Here is an 18279-nt window from a genome sequence, read left to right as displayed (position 1 = left end):
GTTTTATTCTACAATAGAGCTGGGCATAGGGTCATCCGAACCGTTCAAACCGCCATACCCGATCCGAACTGTGCATGTATTGACGGTTTCGCAAACACATTAGGGTAGGGTGCGGTTTGGATTTTATCTAATTTTCGGGTTGCGGGCGGGTTGCGGGTTTGACCCGCACCCGCCCAACCCACCTGCATAATTATTATTTTTTTTTTTTTTAAATCTGACCGTTCAAAAAAATTCCTTTTTTTCCTCTTCAAATTTGATCGTTCAAAAAAAAAAAAAAAACCCCCTAATCAAACTCACTCACTCTATCTTCTCTGAAAGTTGGATTGGATGATTCATGATGAAGTTTGATATCTTAAAAATGTTTTTATTTTATTTCATCGGCTTGAATTGAATGAAGTTTGGCAACAATTTTTTTTTTTAATTGCATTTCAGTTTTGGATGAATGTAAGTTAATGAATTTTTATTTTTTTTTTCTATTTTGGATGAAAGTAAGTTAATGAAAAATTATTATTATTATTTCTTTTTTTGTATTTGGGTTAGGAATGATAAATGTAGGATTTTTTAATTTGGGTTAAGAATGATGAATGTAGGATGAATGCAAGTTAATGATGAATGTATATTTTGAATGATTTGTTTAGGTTATGAATTGAGATGAATGTAAGTTAATGATGAAGGTAGATTTTGAATGATTTGTTTAGGTTACGAATTGATTTTGTTGTGTTTTTTATTTTATAAGTTTTAATTCATTAATTATTAATGTTATAGCATTTTAGAAAACGGGAGGAAAAAGGTCTAAAAGAAATATTGATAAAAAATGGGGAAAAAAAAAAGGGTTTAACAAAAAAAAATTTGAAAAAAAAGTTCAATCCGCAAACCGCCTGCAACCACTCGCGCAACCGCGAACCCTATCCGCATAAACCGCAAACCGCATTGCGGGCGATTGCGGGTTGATTTTTCCTCAAACCGCATATATGCGGGCGGGTCCAAACCGAACCGCAAACCGTCCCAAACCGAACCGCAGACACCCCTATTCTACAATTACTAATTTTTGTGATTTTAAAAATATTTAAAAATAATTCTATTTGCTTACAAAATAATTATAGATTAAAAAAATAAAAAATCACCTAAAATTTTGAATTATAAGTTCTTAAAATCTCTTCCCCAATATTTCTCTTTTTCCTAAATCTCATCTCATAACAAAGTAACTATACATTAAAAAAAATAATAATAAAAAATAAAAAACACAAATCTCATCTCATAACAAAATAATTTTATATTTTACAAAAAAAAAAAAACATTATAGATTAAAAAAAATGTAAAACCACAATGGGCAAATTACACAAATAGTCTCTATAGTTTGGGGCTTGTATCACTTTGGTCTCAGACTTTTCAATTGTGACACATTTGACCTTAAATTTTGAATCTTGTTCCAAATAAGGGCAATTGAAAATATCATTAGATTTTTCAAGGGTAAATTTGTCAATTTGATAAAATATAAACTAATTTGACAAAAAAAAATGTCAAACAAATATTTTTGAATTTTTAAAAATTATTTCTACCTACTGAAAATAAAATTATGTAAAATTGATAAATCTTTTAGATATTTATTTATTTTTTTACCAAATTAATTTTTATTATGTGTTTTGATGCTGATCATGTAAAATTAATTTAAAAAAATTAATCATGTAATTTTTATTAATTTTACATAATTTTATCATTGGTGGATAAAAATATTTTTTTAAAAATTAAAAATATTTTTTTGACATTTATTTTTGTCAAATTAGTATATATTTTATCAAATTGACGATTTTACCCTCGAAAAATCTAATGATATTTTCAATTGTCCTTATTTGGAACAAGATTCAAAATTCAGGGTCAAATGTATCACAATTGAAAAGTCAATGACCAAAGTGACACAAGTCCCAAACTATAGAGACTATTAGTGTAATTAACCCAACCACAATTGCTAATTTTTGTAATTTTAAAAATAGTACTATTGGCTAACAAAATAACTATAGATTAAAAAAAAAAAACTAAAATTGCTAATTTTTGTAATTTTAAAATAATATTATTGCCTAACAAAGTAACTATAGATTTCAAAAATAATAATTGAATTACTAGTTCCAAAAATCTCTCTCTTAATATTTATCTCTTTCTCAAATCTATCCATATGTGTTATATATTATACCAAAGTGACCTTTCATCTTAGAGGCTCTAAGTGTTCTTAAATCTAATTTTTTGAATTTTTGATTTTTATAAAAAAAAAATTAAAACATCTATTGGCTATTCCAATGACATAAATATTAACCTTCAAAATTATTTAATGCAAATATATTGTCGAAAGAAAGAAAGAAAAAAGCACACAATTTTCAACCTCCCACTCCTTCTCAAAATAAATCAAGTTTTTATTTAAAAAGAATATAAATCTTATACAATTATCTCTCTCCTAAAATAAATCTAATGAAAAGGAAACTCTCTCACCTCCTATAAAATGAATACTATTAATATCTTTCACAACTAGTATGATTTATATAAACATAAAATTAAACCTAACATAAAATAAAAATTAAACCTTATATCTAAATTCTCTCTGTATTCTATAATTAAACATAATTTTATTCCCAAATAAAGTTAAGCATATCTATACTATATATAATTTATTGTTTTTTTTATAATGATTCGCTAATTTATAATTTAAAAAAGGAAAGATGAAAAAAATTATTCTTGTGTTATTTTTTCTAACCAATTCTTTCTTCTATCCAAAAATACTAACCATCATACATTATACTTTTTTCAAGCCATTTATGTCTTCATCACCCTACAAATATTACATGCATGGAACGATGAAACTCATTATTTTTTAACTTTATTTTTATAAGACAATTTGGAGCTTAGTTTATGTTTAATCTATTGTATTGTTGAAACATATTTTTTTTATCTTTTAGGTACACTATATTTTCTTCTTCTTTTTTTTTTTAATTTTATCTATGACCGTTTGTTTGTTTTTCTATTTTATATTTTGTGTGTCATTTCTCCCTCATCTCTACTAACCATTATCTATTTTTTGTTAGTTAATATTGTTTTTCTAGAATTTTTATACTAAAATTGAGTGATAGTGTCACGACCTAAACCCGGCCCTATGGGTTTAGCACTGTAACCGGCCAGTAATCCGAGATTACCGAAGGCCTGCAGAACAGAAGAACAGTAAAACAGAGTACAGGGCCTGGCGGAAGCCAAAACAGTAAAGAAACAATGCCCAATGAGCTGTGACAGTCTGTATGCAAAAAGACTTTCATACATATATACATAATCAGTACAGAACAGTATGCACAGTATATACAATCATTCAGAATAGGGACTTCATCCCTTACATAGTAGTACAGTAAACGTTCAGTCTATACAATCCATTCAGTTATTACAAAACAGCGAGACAGTACAGAAGGGGGAGTTCTAAAACACCCCTAAGCCTTAGCAAGATAGGCTTGGAACCTTGCAGTGAGCCACGGTAGTTGGCTTGACAAAACTGGAGTAACCCTGACGCTCCTAGCCGCGGTCTGGTGCCTGTACACCTACATATATATATATGAGCAGTGAGCTAAAGCCCAGTGAATAACATAATGCGTAAAGGGGTTAAGAATGAATGTCCTTACAGTATGAAAACAGTTCATTTAAACAGTATTTAAGTCATTCAGTTAATACAGTCATATATGGTACATCCATTAACATATCAGTACAGTAAACAGTAGGTCTTAAAAGACCGAACAGTAATGATGGCCATCAGTCAGTAAACAGTAGTGGTTCCAACAAGGGAACCGACAGAGAATTCTGTCACAGTAACAGTAAACAGTAGGTGCTAAGGATGCCACAATACAGTTCAGAATATAGGACAAACATTCATTCAGTTAACAGTAAATCAGTTCAGAAAACAGTACAGTTCAGTTGTTCAGAAGATAATCATTTGTGAACATATCTTTACACAATCGTTACTCACAGAGTTTAGGCTACAGTATGCTAGAGCGCGTCTCCCCAGTCGCCAACCCTACACAGTTAACAGATTGAACACACTAAGCTACACAGCTGGGAAAGATAATAACTTAATCCCTAATTTGCCTCGGTGTGTTCTACATCTATATCCTCAATAAGATGTCTTAAACTAGGCCTAAGAATGCCTAGGATGAGATGAGAATGCAAAGATGTGATCAGAAAACAGTTTCAGGAGTTTTCAGAAAAACAGAGTCCCGCTCGAGCTCAGGTTTCCCCGCTCGAGCGGTCATGCAACAAAGGTACACGCTCGAGCGTAAACTTTCCCGCTCGGGCGTACTGTAAAAGTACTGGATGGGTGAAATCTCCGCTCGACGGACGTTCGACGCCCGCTCGATCGTGAGACACATGCCTCCGCTCGAGCAGACTGTAAAACAGTGCAGAGAAAATATTGGATGCTCGGATTCCATGCTCGAGCGTCACCATTCCCCGCTCGAGCGGAAGTGCAAAATCTGGAAAACCCAGATTGCACCTCCAAGCCAAAAACCAAGTTTTAACAACTCAAAACACGACCTCTTGGGCTGAATTTCCAGAAAACATTTGTAAACATATAGTTAAACATGATTCAAAACTCAACTTTGAGAAATCAAAGCCCAAGGGTGTTTAATTCAAACCCAATTTCAAACCATTTTCAAGAACAGGCCGAATATGCGAACATGCATGAATTCAAATCAATTCAAAGCTTCAATTTGATGCTCTAAGGAGCCAATTGTTTCCAAAACATGATGAAATCATGGACTTAAACATAATTGTGGACATGCATGTAACATTTTGCCATGAAAACAACTCAGCATCTACAATACAACCATGCATGCAAGGATTGAGCTTCAATTCAATAACAATGAACCAAAACATGACTTAATTCTACAATGAAGCATGAATCATGCAAGAACTAGCTCAATTCATAAACAAGAGGGCAATTACTCTACCTTAGGTCTTGTATTCAAGATTTAGGAGCTCAAATAGCAATCTATGCTTCAATTACCAAGCAATTCTTCAAGATGAATCCAATTTCTCTCACTCTCTCCATCTCTTCTCTCTTGGTCGGCTATGGCAAGGAGGAAGGCTGAGCAAATGTTTTGATTTAAGTGTGTACATGGCTCAACATGTGTGAGGTAGTGGCCACTAAGTGGTCTAATGGTAATTAAGTCAAACTTAAGCAATTGATCAATATTTAATCTAATTTAATCATACCTAATCAGTTTTCAGATAAATACACCATAAGATCACATTAATTATGAGGATCATAAAACATCATTCAATTCCCGGTTTGGCCGCCGATAAGGCCTTCAATTAGCAATTTAAACATAAAATGTGAACAGATCAAGTAAACAATCAAACAGATAGAATACAGATTAACACACATACTCAGTCAATTCAGTTCCAGTTTTCAGTCAGTCAGTTCAGTACTTTAATCAGTTCAATTATCAGTCATAATCAGTTAAGTTTGACGGTAATCAATGTTTATCGGTAAGCAGTGATGAGGGTTATTACAGATAGGGTCATTTGTAAAAAACATGTCACTCATTATAAAGTGATAGATCAAAATATAAACAAAATCATTATTAATAAGTTTTTTGTATTGATTTTATGTTTGTATATCATTACTTTTTTTTAAAAAAAAAATTTTACTTTGATATTTTTTTGATATCATGATATGTGTTAATTAACAATTGGTGCACAACATTACTTTAAAGGCATATAATAGTTTTTCAAGGCTATAAAAAGAAAATACTAATTTTAATCAGTTTTTTCAAAACTATTAAAGGTATTAGTCAATTATTTAATTATTTGTCTTTAATATGTATAGTTCATCTCTTCCTTTATGGTACTTCTCTCTCTATTCTACTGTGAGTTCATATGTTTTTAGAAAAAAAATTATATGTAATTTAAAATTTTGAATCTTTTTATATAGGAAGTTAAAAAATAAATTTTAGAAGTTAAAATGTAGTTATACAAAACCATATCCTTTTAAAAATAGCTATATTTATAATTAATTTTAATCTATCTATTACCTATCCTTATTTATATTATTATATAAATAAAAATGTTGTATGATAATTGAAGTTCAAAGTCCTAATCTATTTTTTTTTTTTCAAAATTTAAAATTGTTAAAATGCATATGTTGCAATATCATTAATTTCTTCTTATCATAAATTTTATTTTAAAATTCAAAATTATTAATATTTTTATTTATTTTTGTTTTTGTTTAAAATAAGCACGTTAAAGTATGAATAGAAATCCAAATAAAATTATACTTATTAATAAATATGACATCAGTTTTAATTGTAATCACATCTTTTTAAAATCTTTATTCATTTTTTAACTTTTTTTTGATATTTTAAATTACATGTTATGATAATTCTTTCTTAATCATTAAGTTTTTAAAATTTCTTTAATTATTTTCCTTTCAAAAACCAATATAACAATTTTTTAAAATTCATATATTTTTATTCTAAAATATTGAAATATTAGACCTATGTCAATTTTTTTTATAACAAAGCATAATTTTAATTGTTAATTGTCAATACAATAATTTTAATTTATCTATACTATATATTATAATAAAGGAATATTTAAAAAAACTCTTAAATTTATATATGAAATTTTATTTACGACATATAAAATACAAAAAATTAAAATAACTATCTAAATAATATGTTATTTTATCCCGTGCATAACACATGTGACATACTAGTAAATAAAAGGGCAAATTACAAATATCCCCCTCGAGATTTGGTGAAAATACAGATTCTCCCTTGGGTTTGAGAAATTACATCCCACCCCCTGAGGTTTATATTTTCATAACAAATTAACCCATGAGGTTTTTATTTTCATATAGATTCTCCCATAATTTTTCCTAATTTGTCATGAAAATTTGACTCTCAGGGAGTAATTTGTAATTTCTCAAATCTCATGAGAAAATCTGTAATTTTACCAAAACTCAAGGGAGGTGTTTGTAATTTGTCCTAAATAAAAAATGTGAAAGGCAAAGAGATTTTGAGATAGAGGAGTCCATTAAACTTTGTTTGAATCATAAATTTCAATAGAAATTAAAAAAAAAAAAAAGTAAAAAGTTAATGAAATATAATTTATTATTAATTTTTTTTTCTTTTAAATTCCTAATCAGATTTATGATTGAAGGACAGCTATAAAACATTTGTGGGAATAGTCAAACAAAGACATTTAATCGGTCAGAGAGAGAATGGCTGAAGTTAGGAAGAAGTGATTGGAAATTTTGTGAAAAACACGTTCATTATAACGTTGTTGAAACTTGAAAGAATAAAAAAGTTGAAGTGATTTTAATTTGGCTTAAATAATTGTATTTGAAAATTGATTGGCTTTTTTTTATTTATAATTGATTGATGGTTATGAGAAAAAAAAAATAATAATTATAAATTAAATATAACATATTATTTTATTAATTATTTTAATTTATAAGCTATTTTAGCTCAATGCTCTTGTCAAATGCCTAAAGAAGAACTGCCTCTCAAGAGAGAGAGAGATTGAGAGATTTTGGGGTCAGAAATGCTGAGGTGTGTATCTCCGCAACCCGCGGAGGTTTTATTCCAACTCAAGAATGTCATGTCCATTCAAAGTAAGTCGTTTTGTCTGTATATATTAGAATTTGAACTCCGCCCTTCAATCACGCTGATTGATTTACAAAGAAGGGCTTCTTGACAAACCAAAACCCACCACACCACCATCATCTAGAGACTATATGGAGCACTCAACTATCTTACAACTTGTTTTAATTTTGTGTGCTACTACCCTTTTTACTTCCATTGTTTGGTCAATCAATCTTAACTTCCTCTCCATTTGACTTTTCTTTTCAGCTTTAGGGGATAACCCGGTGGTTTTGCCTCTTCCTTCCCCCCCCTTCATAGCGGGTTTCAATCTCTCTCTCCATCCAAACTTATCTGGAAGGTTAGACTTATCATGTAACAGTGTGACCACTTTATAATAAATCGAACATAATCAATGTGTGTCTAAAATATAGGAGGAAAAATGAGAACAAACTCATTACATGTCCTTATACAATTGGACAAGCATACCACACACATGAGAAATATACCGAATTTATTAGATGATAAAATATAAATGATGTTCTTTCATTGTACCAAAAAAATTATTAAAAAATCTCAATTAGTAGAATTATAAATGTAAGATGTTTCTCAAAATTGCAAAAGAAATTGAATCTTGAAAAATAATTGCAAATAGGAGAAATGAATATTTTTTACAATAAAATTGCCCTTCTCTTCCCTTTTCTCTATTATCTGTAGCCATGTCGTCCTCCGCCTTCTCTAACCCTCCCTCGCCACCTCTACTCCACTCTCACTCTCCTTCTCCCTCATCATAGCTAGCAAGACACCCTTTTCACCACCCTCCATCACTCAAGCTCCTTTCTACCCCACTTACCAACCTCGTCCACCCATTCCCCGTCAGCCCTTCCTTTTGCATCCTAAACCCCTTGCCCTTGCTACAAAATGAAATTTGGTAAAAATAACTACTTGTGCTCAATGCAAGTGTAACATGTGCATGGGTGCAAGTGTAATTTTGTATCTGGTGCAAATGTAATTTGTGGGGGTTGTATAGGTTGTACATGTATGTAGCACAAGTGTAAGTTGTACTTGTACCAAATTTCGTTTCGCATTATCCAAGGTACGAGGTTTATGGTTACAACAAGAATAGATTGGGGGGCTTGTGTTGGTTAGGGATTGGCTGGACAAGGTTGTTGTGTGGGGTGAGACGAGGTTGGAATGACAAGGGGGATTAGACAATGGTGGCTAAGTACCAGAGCCACCTAAATGGAAGAGGGAAAAGTAGGAATAAGTGAGAATGGAACATATTGGTAAAATCAAGAGAAGGCACCTTTTGGTATTTTTTTTTTTTCTTCATAAAATTTGCAAATATTTTTCAAGGCTTTATGTTCTTTACAATTATTTTTTTATACCCTATTGATTTTTATACATATTTTAATATTTTTATTTATTTGCAAATTTTCCTATTTGTATATTACAATTGTCAGTGCAAACAATGTTGTGGGGTACATATACAGATGTATGGATAAAAGGGGTTTGGTTTTTGTTGCTTAAAAGAAAAAAACAAACACAAGTTTTCAGCTGTAAAGCATTGACATGGCTTTGCAGTTTGCACTTTTTGTTATATAGACTTTGATGGGTGGACCTTTGAAGTCCTTTTTGTAACACAAAATAATACCCTGACATTATAAAATTGAAATGTCACGCTCTGTCTTCCAACATGTACACAAACGACAAGCATGGTTAAAATAAAAATAAAAACACAATTAAAAATATATCACAGAAAGTATAATGTATATTTTACAATAATAAACAACTTAATAACAACCACTGTAGTTAGTTACCTTTCCCAAGTCTCACTTATTGGAAGGTTTTGTAGACTTTTCTTCACCGTCCTCATGTTATGTCTGCTCAGACAAAGCTTGTGTGTTGTCATTTTCAAATAGTTTTTGCAAATTAGATTGGATAAAATTGAAGTAATTACAATAATTAAAGCAATGCTTTGACAAAATAAGCTAGTTTTGGTAATAAAATCTTGAAGGTTCAGCCCATAAAGCTCACTAATTAGTTTCAAAATTGCCAAACTCACAGTTAAAAAGTTTGTCTTAATTTAACCTTAACGCTGTGTTTGGTTGGGAGATTTGGGAAGGGAAATAGAAAGGGAAATGGAAATGAAAGGAAAAGGAGAAAGAATTAATAGAATTCCAAATCCCAACTATGTTTGGTTGTGTTGGTTATAAAATAGAATTGATGTCCTAAAAGGTATCCTATTTCTTTATTTATTTCTCACCCCCTTTCTTTTCCCATATATTTTTTATTATAACCAAACATAAATAGGATTACATTTCTCATTCCTTTTCCAAATCCCATCTCAAAAAATCCAACCAAACACAGCATAAGAGAAATAGACATTATTTGCTTCAATTAGAACCTAAAGAGAGTTAAATATAATTATGTCAAAATTAAAGAACTTATTATATTTTTTCTAAATTTCAAGAGAGTTTAGTATAATTTGCCCTTTTTTTTATTGGCCTAGCTTGTCTCCAGTCCTGATCGGATTGGACCGTAGTGTTGGGCCTCGGTGGGTCCACTACGGAGTCCAAATCGATGATCCGAACCGTTTAATATGTAAAATTCGTCGAGTACTTTATCCTTACAAAAAATCACATTAATTGAATATTGATAGTTACTTAATCAGTTCATATTTTTGTTAATGGTAAATATGATTTAAAAAAATTATTGACAGAAATGTAAACTGATCAAGTAACTATCGATGTCCGATTAATGTGATTTTTTTGGAAGAATGAAGTGTTCAATGAATTCTACATGTTAACGGTTCAGATTATCGAGATGAAACCGAAATATATCCTAAATGGGTTGAATTGGCCGGTCCAATTAGCCAGTCCAACCGAAGACAATCCAGTTATTATCTCCCCTACTAACATGTTTTTATTGACAAAAATAAATACAACTGTTAGTATCATAATATTGGTAGTCTCCCAAAATAGAGGGATTAGCAATACCACTTTTTCAAGGTAATGCTAAAATCATGCCAATGTGATTAGTATCTCACCTCATCTAATGCTAAAAAATAATCTTCCTTATACTTTAATCAAACATACAAGTAACCTGTACCATATATAAATTGCATCCCTATTTTACGTATTATTATAATATCAACATTAATCTCATAATATAACTAATCCTGCAAAAAAAAAAAAAACAAACAAACTAATCCACCTATCAAATATAACCTAATTGTCATGGATTTTGTGGCATTGATTGTCATATGTAAACAGTATAATACTTCACTAATTATTTTTCAGCCAATCTTGTTTCCCATCCACCCAATATATTGATTGTCATCATACATGTAAACATTATAAGACTTTGATAATTATTTTTGAGCCAAGCTTGTTTCCAATCCACTAAAGTGAAGTGGATGGTGATGTTATTATCTAAATCGTTAATTTAATGTTATGAATTTTTATGTGTAGATCAATCATAAAAATACTATATCAATTTAAAAATTATAATTATAAAATTTTTTATGTGTGCTGCTAACAACTGTCTATTGGATATTTACTTAAGACCAAATAATGTCAAAAAAATTTAGGTTCTCAACATACATTGCACATATTTCTAAATATTTTTATATTTTTCTATACATTTTTACATATTTCAATAATTTGTTTTTACACACCAGCATTAATCACCCCATCTCTTATCATACCTGTACTAAAAAAAAAAGGAAGAACAATGGCAAGTATGTTTTAAAAAATGTTCCTATATTTTTTTTTTAGGTAAATTATACTGACACCTCTTGAGGTTTATGTTTATTACAGTTCCCTTCCTCACATTTGAGAAATTACATTGACCCTCCTGTTAATTTAATTTTATGTATGATGATTATTACGGTGAGGGGAGAACTGTTATGAAACTTTAAACCTCAAGGGGCAATCTGTAATGAAACTTTAAATCTTAGGAAAAGAGATGTAATTTTCAAAAGGTGAGGAGAGAAACTATAATAAACATAAATCTCAGAGGATGTCAATGTAATTTATCTTTTTTTTTTAAATGATGAAATCATATAGTCATAAGTATTAGATGAATCTCACTTTTTCATAAATGATTTATTACATGTATATATTTACAAGAAGAACAATTTAAATCGCTAATGTATATCTCCATAATAAGCAGCACTGTCTAATCTACCTAAATCTCATTTACTCTGTTTGATTTTGTATTTTCAAAATAATTTTTGAGTTTTTAACCCATATTTTTTTTTAGTGAACCATTTTAATGTTTTAGTCAACTTTTATTTTTTATTTTATAGATTTACTTAATAATTGTGTAACACCCTTTATGAAACCATAAATAATAATTTAATCCTGATTTATTCCAAATTTGATAGATGCACACTTTGTGAAACCTTTTTAATGTTTCAATTCAAATGTCGTGTTGGGCAATTTTTAAGTGCGTATGTGTATATCATATGTATTTTAATAAATTTTTATAAATATATATAAGTTATTTTATAAAATTATATAAATTTTTATAAACATATATAAATTATTCATATAAATTTGATAAATTACAACTTATTTATATTTATAAGAGCTTATGTAATTTTGTGAGATAATTTACGTATATTTATGAAAATTAACGTAAATATATATGATACTTAGGCCAAGTTTGGGGACTTTAAAAAAAGTCAAAAAGTCAAAAAGTTACTCAAAAAGTTAAAAAGTTAACACTATTCACCAAAAGTCAACAATTACGGCTACACAACTCCCAATTCAAATTTTTCCCTACAAATCAATTTTTACAATTTTTTATTACACATTTTTCAATAAAAAGTCAAAAAATTAACCCAAACATCCATATTTTCAACCTCAATTTTTTAATCTAAAAAAACAAAAAATACACTTTTTTAATCTTTCCAAACTTAGCCTTACTTTACGCACTCAAATACTTCTCTTATTTATTTTTTATATTTTAAACGGCTATAACATTTTCATCTAAATGCATAATGGTGGGGCCGTTAGTCAGAGCGTGAGAGTGGTGGTGCTTTTGTGGTCACCCCTTTTAATTTGTTTTTGAAAAATGATTTAGAACACTTTAAGCAAGAGCACGGGTATTAAATTTTTTCAATTCCGATACAGACCCCCTCAATTGAAGGCCCCCTCCACCCCCTCTGAGGTGGCAGCTAATGAAGGCATCTGAAGAAGAATCGCACAATGAAGAAGGTGTTATACACGCACCTGAAAGACAAGAAAAATACTGAAAAGAAAGACGAAAAAAAAAAAAAGCGGGAACGTCTTCCCTCTTCCCTTCCATCGTGCGTCCCCCATGGCTCTCATCCGTCGACCATAGCTCTCCTCCGTCGACCATAGCTCTCCTCCGTTAGCCATAGCTCTCTGTCAACCATAGCTCTCCGTCGACCATAGCATTTTGTCAGGTAATGTTACTCAAAAACCCCTGATTCTCCCTCATTCTCCCTCTGTCTCTCTATCTACATCAACCATGCTGAAACTGTTATGATTGATGCTCATAATTTGGGGTTGTATATAAAATCTGTTCATAACCCCAAATGATGACATGACTGCATGTTATCAGTTTGTTTTGGCCGAGAATTGAAGCAGAGAATTTGTTTGTGATTATCAAATTTTTGATTGTAGTCATTCACTTTTTGGACATTACAGAAGGTGCGAAAATAACTACCAATTTTTGACCATTACAAGTTATTATGTTATCACCATACTGGTGAATCCTACCAGGAAGTATGGAAGCATAATACGGATAAAACAGGGGTTTTAAAGTTGGACACAACAACTCGATTCAATAAAAGGCCTGAATTCCATTATTGCTCCAATTGGAATTTCTTGGATCCATCTTTCATAGGTTGCGACTTGAATACATGCACCTACCTCAACCCCAAGAAATTTTAATGGGTCTGCATATATGGTATAGGAACCTGTAGTAAAACTGGATAGATCATGGTATGCAATTAGAAATGAAGAAGAAACTGGCACTGTGTGAGAACACCAACAGCATGTAGCATTGATGTATGATAAATTAAACCAAAATGCAAACTTTTTCAATGTTTCAATCATCACAGATATGTTGAACAAAGTTTATTATTAGATGTTTGATTAGTTTAATAATTTTATTATTAGTTTGATAATATTTTAGCTCATGTTTGATCTTATAAACATCTGTGATTAGTTTTACACATCACAGATGTTTCAATTTGTTTGATGGTTTATTTCAACAGTTTGTACAGTTGATTAGCTGATGTTTGATCTTATAAAATTATTATTCTAAAATCATTCTATTTGAATTTCATTTTTGATTCTTATAGAATGGAGGTTGATTCAAGTGGTTGTGACAATTCTTTAGTAAATGAGGGTGAACAAGTTGAATCTGATTTCCGACCCCCTCAAAAACAAGTTGAAGAACCGAAGAAGGGTATGTGTTTTACCTCAAGGGAAGAAGTGTACACATTTTATGCCACATATGCTAAGCATGTTGGCTTTTCTATAGCTCATAGAGCACAACATTTTGGAGATGATGGCGAATTAAAAAACTTTGCAATTGAATGTTCTCGAGCGGGGGAGAGAAAAAAGAAATCAGAAGTGAACCCTTTGAAGCCATCTTTGTCCACAAAAATTGGTTGCAAAGCAAGGGTACGAGGTACTCTACAAAAGAATGGGACATATATGTTAACCACAGTTAACCTTGAGCATAATCATGAGTTGATTCCCACCGACTCTCGTCATTTTGCAATGAATAAGAAAATTCGTACTCCTGTGAAGAGAAGATTAGAAATCAATGATGAAGCAGGGATTGGGGTGTCTAGGAACTATCATTCAATGGTTGTTGAAGCGGGGGGATACGAGTCATTGACATTTGATGAGCGAGATGCAAGGAATTACATCAATAGAGCTAGAAGATTAAGGCTTGGTGAAGGTGATGCCGAATCACTTCAAAGTTATTTTATGAGGATGCAAGCACATAGTGAGAAATTTTTTTATGTGATTGATGTTGATGAGGAGTTTCGCATTAGAAACTTGTTTTGGGCTGATGCAAGGAGTCGGGCTATGTATGAATCATTTGGAGATGTTGTTTCATTTGACACAACTTATCTGACGAACAAATATGACATGCCATTTGCTCCATTTGTAGGAGTCAATCACCATGGACAGTCTATTTTGCTTGGTTGTGGATTGTTATCTAGTGAAGACACCGACACATTTGTTTGGCTATTTAAGTCGTGGTTAAGTTGCATGTCAAATAAACCTCCAAAAGCTATCATAACTGATCAGTGCAGAGCTATGCAAAATGCTATAGAAATTGTCTTTCCACAGGCCCGGCATCGATGGTGCTTATGGCATGTAATGAAGAAAATACCGGAGAAGTTGAAAGGATATGCTCAGTATGAACCCATGAAGTTGGCTATGCAAAATGCAATTTATGATTGTTTGACAACAGATGAATTTGAGGAAAAATGGAAAGAGATGCTTACTAAATTCAATCTTTATGATAATGACTGGTTGGGGGTACTATATCATGAGCGGCATCGATGGGTTCCTGTATATGTTAAAGACATTTTTTGGGCTGGCATGTCAACAACACAACGAAGTGAAAGCATGAATGCTTTTTTTGATGGATATGTCAACCCGAAGACAACATTAAAACAATTTGTTGAACAATATGACAATGCGTTGAGAAGTAAGGTAGAGAAAGAGAAGAAATCAGACTTCAAGTCTCGACACAAATTGTTTGATTGTCTAACTATATATGGCTTCGAGAAGCAATTTCAACAAGCCTACACCAATGCAAAATTCAAAGAAGTTCAAGGAGAGTTGAAGAGATTAGTGTACTGTCAAGCCGTGATTGTCAGAGAGGAGGGAGCAATTTGTACATATAATGTCCAAGAAGCGATGGTAGTTTGTGACAAGATGAAGCATGTGGACTTTGTTGTGTATTTTAATTCAATTGAATGTGAAGTTCAGTGTATGTGTCGGTTGTTTCAGTTTAGAGGGATTATGTGTGCTCACTCACTCGCGGTGCTTGTAAGAAGGTGCATAAATGAGGTGCCAAGTAAGTATATTTTGCCACGTTGGAGGAAAGATTTGGTTAGAGAGTACACATGCATCAAAACCACGTACACTGGCTTTGGAGATGATTTCAATACAAGTTGTTATGAGAGGATGAACAAGAAATTGATCGCCATTATACAACTTGCTGGTAATTCGGAAGGGAAAATTAAAATTATAGACCATGGATTGGATGAAATGAAGGATAGAGTCATGCACGATGAATCAGGTGATGGGAGTAATTTACCACCTTCTACTAATAGGATACCATCTTCTACAAAAAGTCCAATTGCCACCGGATGTACATCGGGTGCTAGTACGAGGAAGGTGGTTAGTCCTTTGGTTGTTCGGCGAAGAGGCCGTCCAGTAACGAAACGAAAGGTTGCCAAAGTAGATCAAATAGTTAATCGGTTCAAGGCAACGGCAAAAAAACAAACAAAAGCAAAGGTAAATTGTATATGGAATTGAACTTGTTTTTTATTTTTTCAACAAACTCTTTTCAACTACATTTTTACAAACGCTTGAACCAATATAGGCTGCTAAGGTTCTTCAATTTGAAGCTCAAGCTCAAGCTGAAGTTCAAGCTCAAGCTCAAGCTCAAGCTCAAGCTTATACATCATATTATCCACATATGGTTGGCATGCAAAATAGTATGTATGCACCGGTATGTGTTCATAAGACGACTTTACATTCATTTTTTGTTTTCATTTACAAATATTTTGTAACATGTCTTTTTTTACTTGAATTATGATAGGTCGTAAATGCTATTGGAGGCACATCTCTTATCCCATCGAACTTTGTAAGCGGCACACCGAGAAGTTTGATTCATGGTCCAACTCAATTTTTTGGATCTGGATCTCTAACCCCATCGGGTTCTAATGCATGCAGACCGGGAATGAATGACGGGCATTGCACAGCGCGAATGAATGATGGAGATTGTAGAAATGTTTGACTAGTTTATTGAACATTGACATTTTGTTTTTGAGATTGAAACTTATTATGTTAAGTCCCATATTACATGTCTAACGCATGTTGTGTATGAATTTCGAAGATTGGTTATTGAGTTCATGGTTTATTTTGACAATCTATATTTCAACAATTTAATTTCATAGTTGATGGTTTAAAAAATTATGTAAAAAAATCTGTTTCATTTTGCTATTTTGACAGTGTTTGAGCATTTTGTCAGTGTTTGACCATGATTTTTTGGGAGTTCATGCAGAATCTCTGTTCACAGTTCATGGTTTAAGAAATTTGTAAGAAAAATGATTTTAGCCAAAATATTTTTTTTTTAGTTCATGGTTCAAATCTGTAAAAATCTGTGTAAAAGTTGCAAAAATCTGTCAACGATGTGAAATCTGGTAAAAATCTGAAATCTGTGTACAAATCTGTGCAAAATCTGGTTCATGGTTCACATTTCATGCTCAAATGTCTGAAATCTGGTTTAAAAATCTGTCTTAAATCTGGTTTACAAATCTGTGTAATATGTGTAAAAATCATGTTGAAATGTCTGAAATCTAGTTCTGTCAATGATGGTTCATGGTTCATGCTGTTTAAAATCTGTCAATGCTTGTTCATGCAGTCAATGATGGTTCATGGTTTATGCTGTTAATGAGGGTTCATGGTTCATCTTGTTTAAAATCTGTCAATGCTGGTTCATGCAGTCAATGATGGTTCATGGTTTATGCTGTCAATGAGGGTCCATGGTTCAAATCATGGTTGCCAACATATGTCTGTTTATGGTTCAAATCATGGTTCAAATCTGTAAAAAATCTGTCATGGTTCATGCTCAACATCTTGATTCCACAACAATTCCACAACATCTTCATTCCACAACAAACCTGTTTAAAATCTGACATGGTTTAAAATCTGTCATGGGTCATGGTTCAATTCATGGTTTAAAACCTGTTCATGGTACACATATTCATTCCACAACAATTCCACAATAACACATCTTCATTCCACAACAATTCCACAATACCACATCTTCATTCAACAATTCAACAATGACAATTCAACAATTCAGTGGGTCATTTCCATTCCACTCAAAAATTCAACAATTAACAACAACACATATTCCATTCCACAAAACATATTCAACAATACATATTTCATTCCACAACAAAACATAGTTCTATCTACTTCTACTTGTACTTCTAAGTAGCATTACATCTTCATAAGTAATAACACACCAATTACTAGCAAGAAAAACATCACAAATTCTAGTTTTTGCATCTTTGCAGTAACACAGCTAAATTGTTCCGTCATAGATCTTTGTTGTTCGGTCATAGCGCGAAGTTGTTCCGTCATAGATCTTTGTTGTTCGATCATAGCTCGAACTTGTTCCGTCATAGATCTTAGCAGTTCTCTTTCTACTTGTCTTGGAATTTCTTGATCTCCACATTCTGAATTCATAGGCACACACCATCCAATGAAAAGACCACAACCATTACAAGAGTAGAATAGCTTGTTTTTGTTTCGATCTGTCTCAGAAATTTGAATGATGGCCTTTTTCTTACATGTAGGACAATTTTTGTTCAAGTACATCAACCGATCTGAGCTACTGGCATTCACAGTTGAACTTGACATCTGCAATA

General features: G+C 31.7%; 1 protein-coding gene across 1 annotated transcript; it reads left to right on the top strand.

Moving 5' to 3' along the window:
• The first annotated feature begins 13948 nt into the window (after window positions 1-13948).
• Window positions 13949-16769, top strand: LOC145791952 (protein FAR1-RELATED SEQUENCE 6-like). The gene is made up of 3 exons (XM_082872410.1): window positions 13949-16132; window positions 16221-16349; window positions 16440-16769. Exons 1-3 carry the CDS (start codon window positions 13949-13951, stop codon window positions 16635-16637), a joined length of 2511 nt encoding a protein of 836 aa, XP_082728536.1. The 3' UTR covers window positions 16638-16769.
• Window positions 16770-18279: the final 1510 nt, after the last annotated feature.

This window comes from Camellia sinensis, chromosome 5 (assembly GCF_055761805.1).
Source record: "Camellia sinensis isolate YWXY chromosome 5, ASM5576180v1, whole genome shotgun sequence".
Lineage (NCBI taxonomy): Eukaryota > Viridiplantae > Streptophyta > Magnoliopsida > Ericales > Theaceae > Camellia > Camellia sinensis.
Note: the sequence above shows the minus strand (reverse complement) of the source record. Positions and strands in the feature narration are given on the sequence as shown.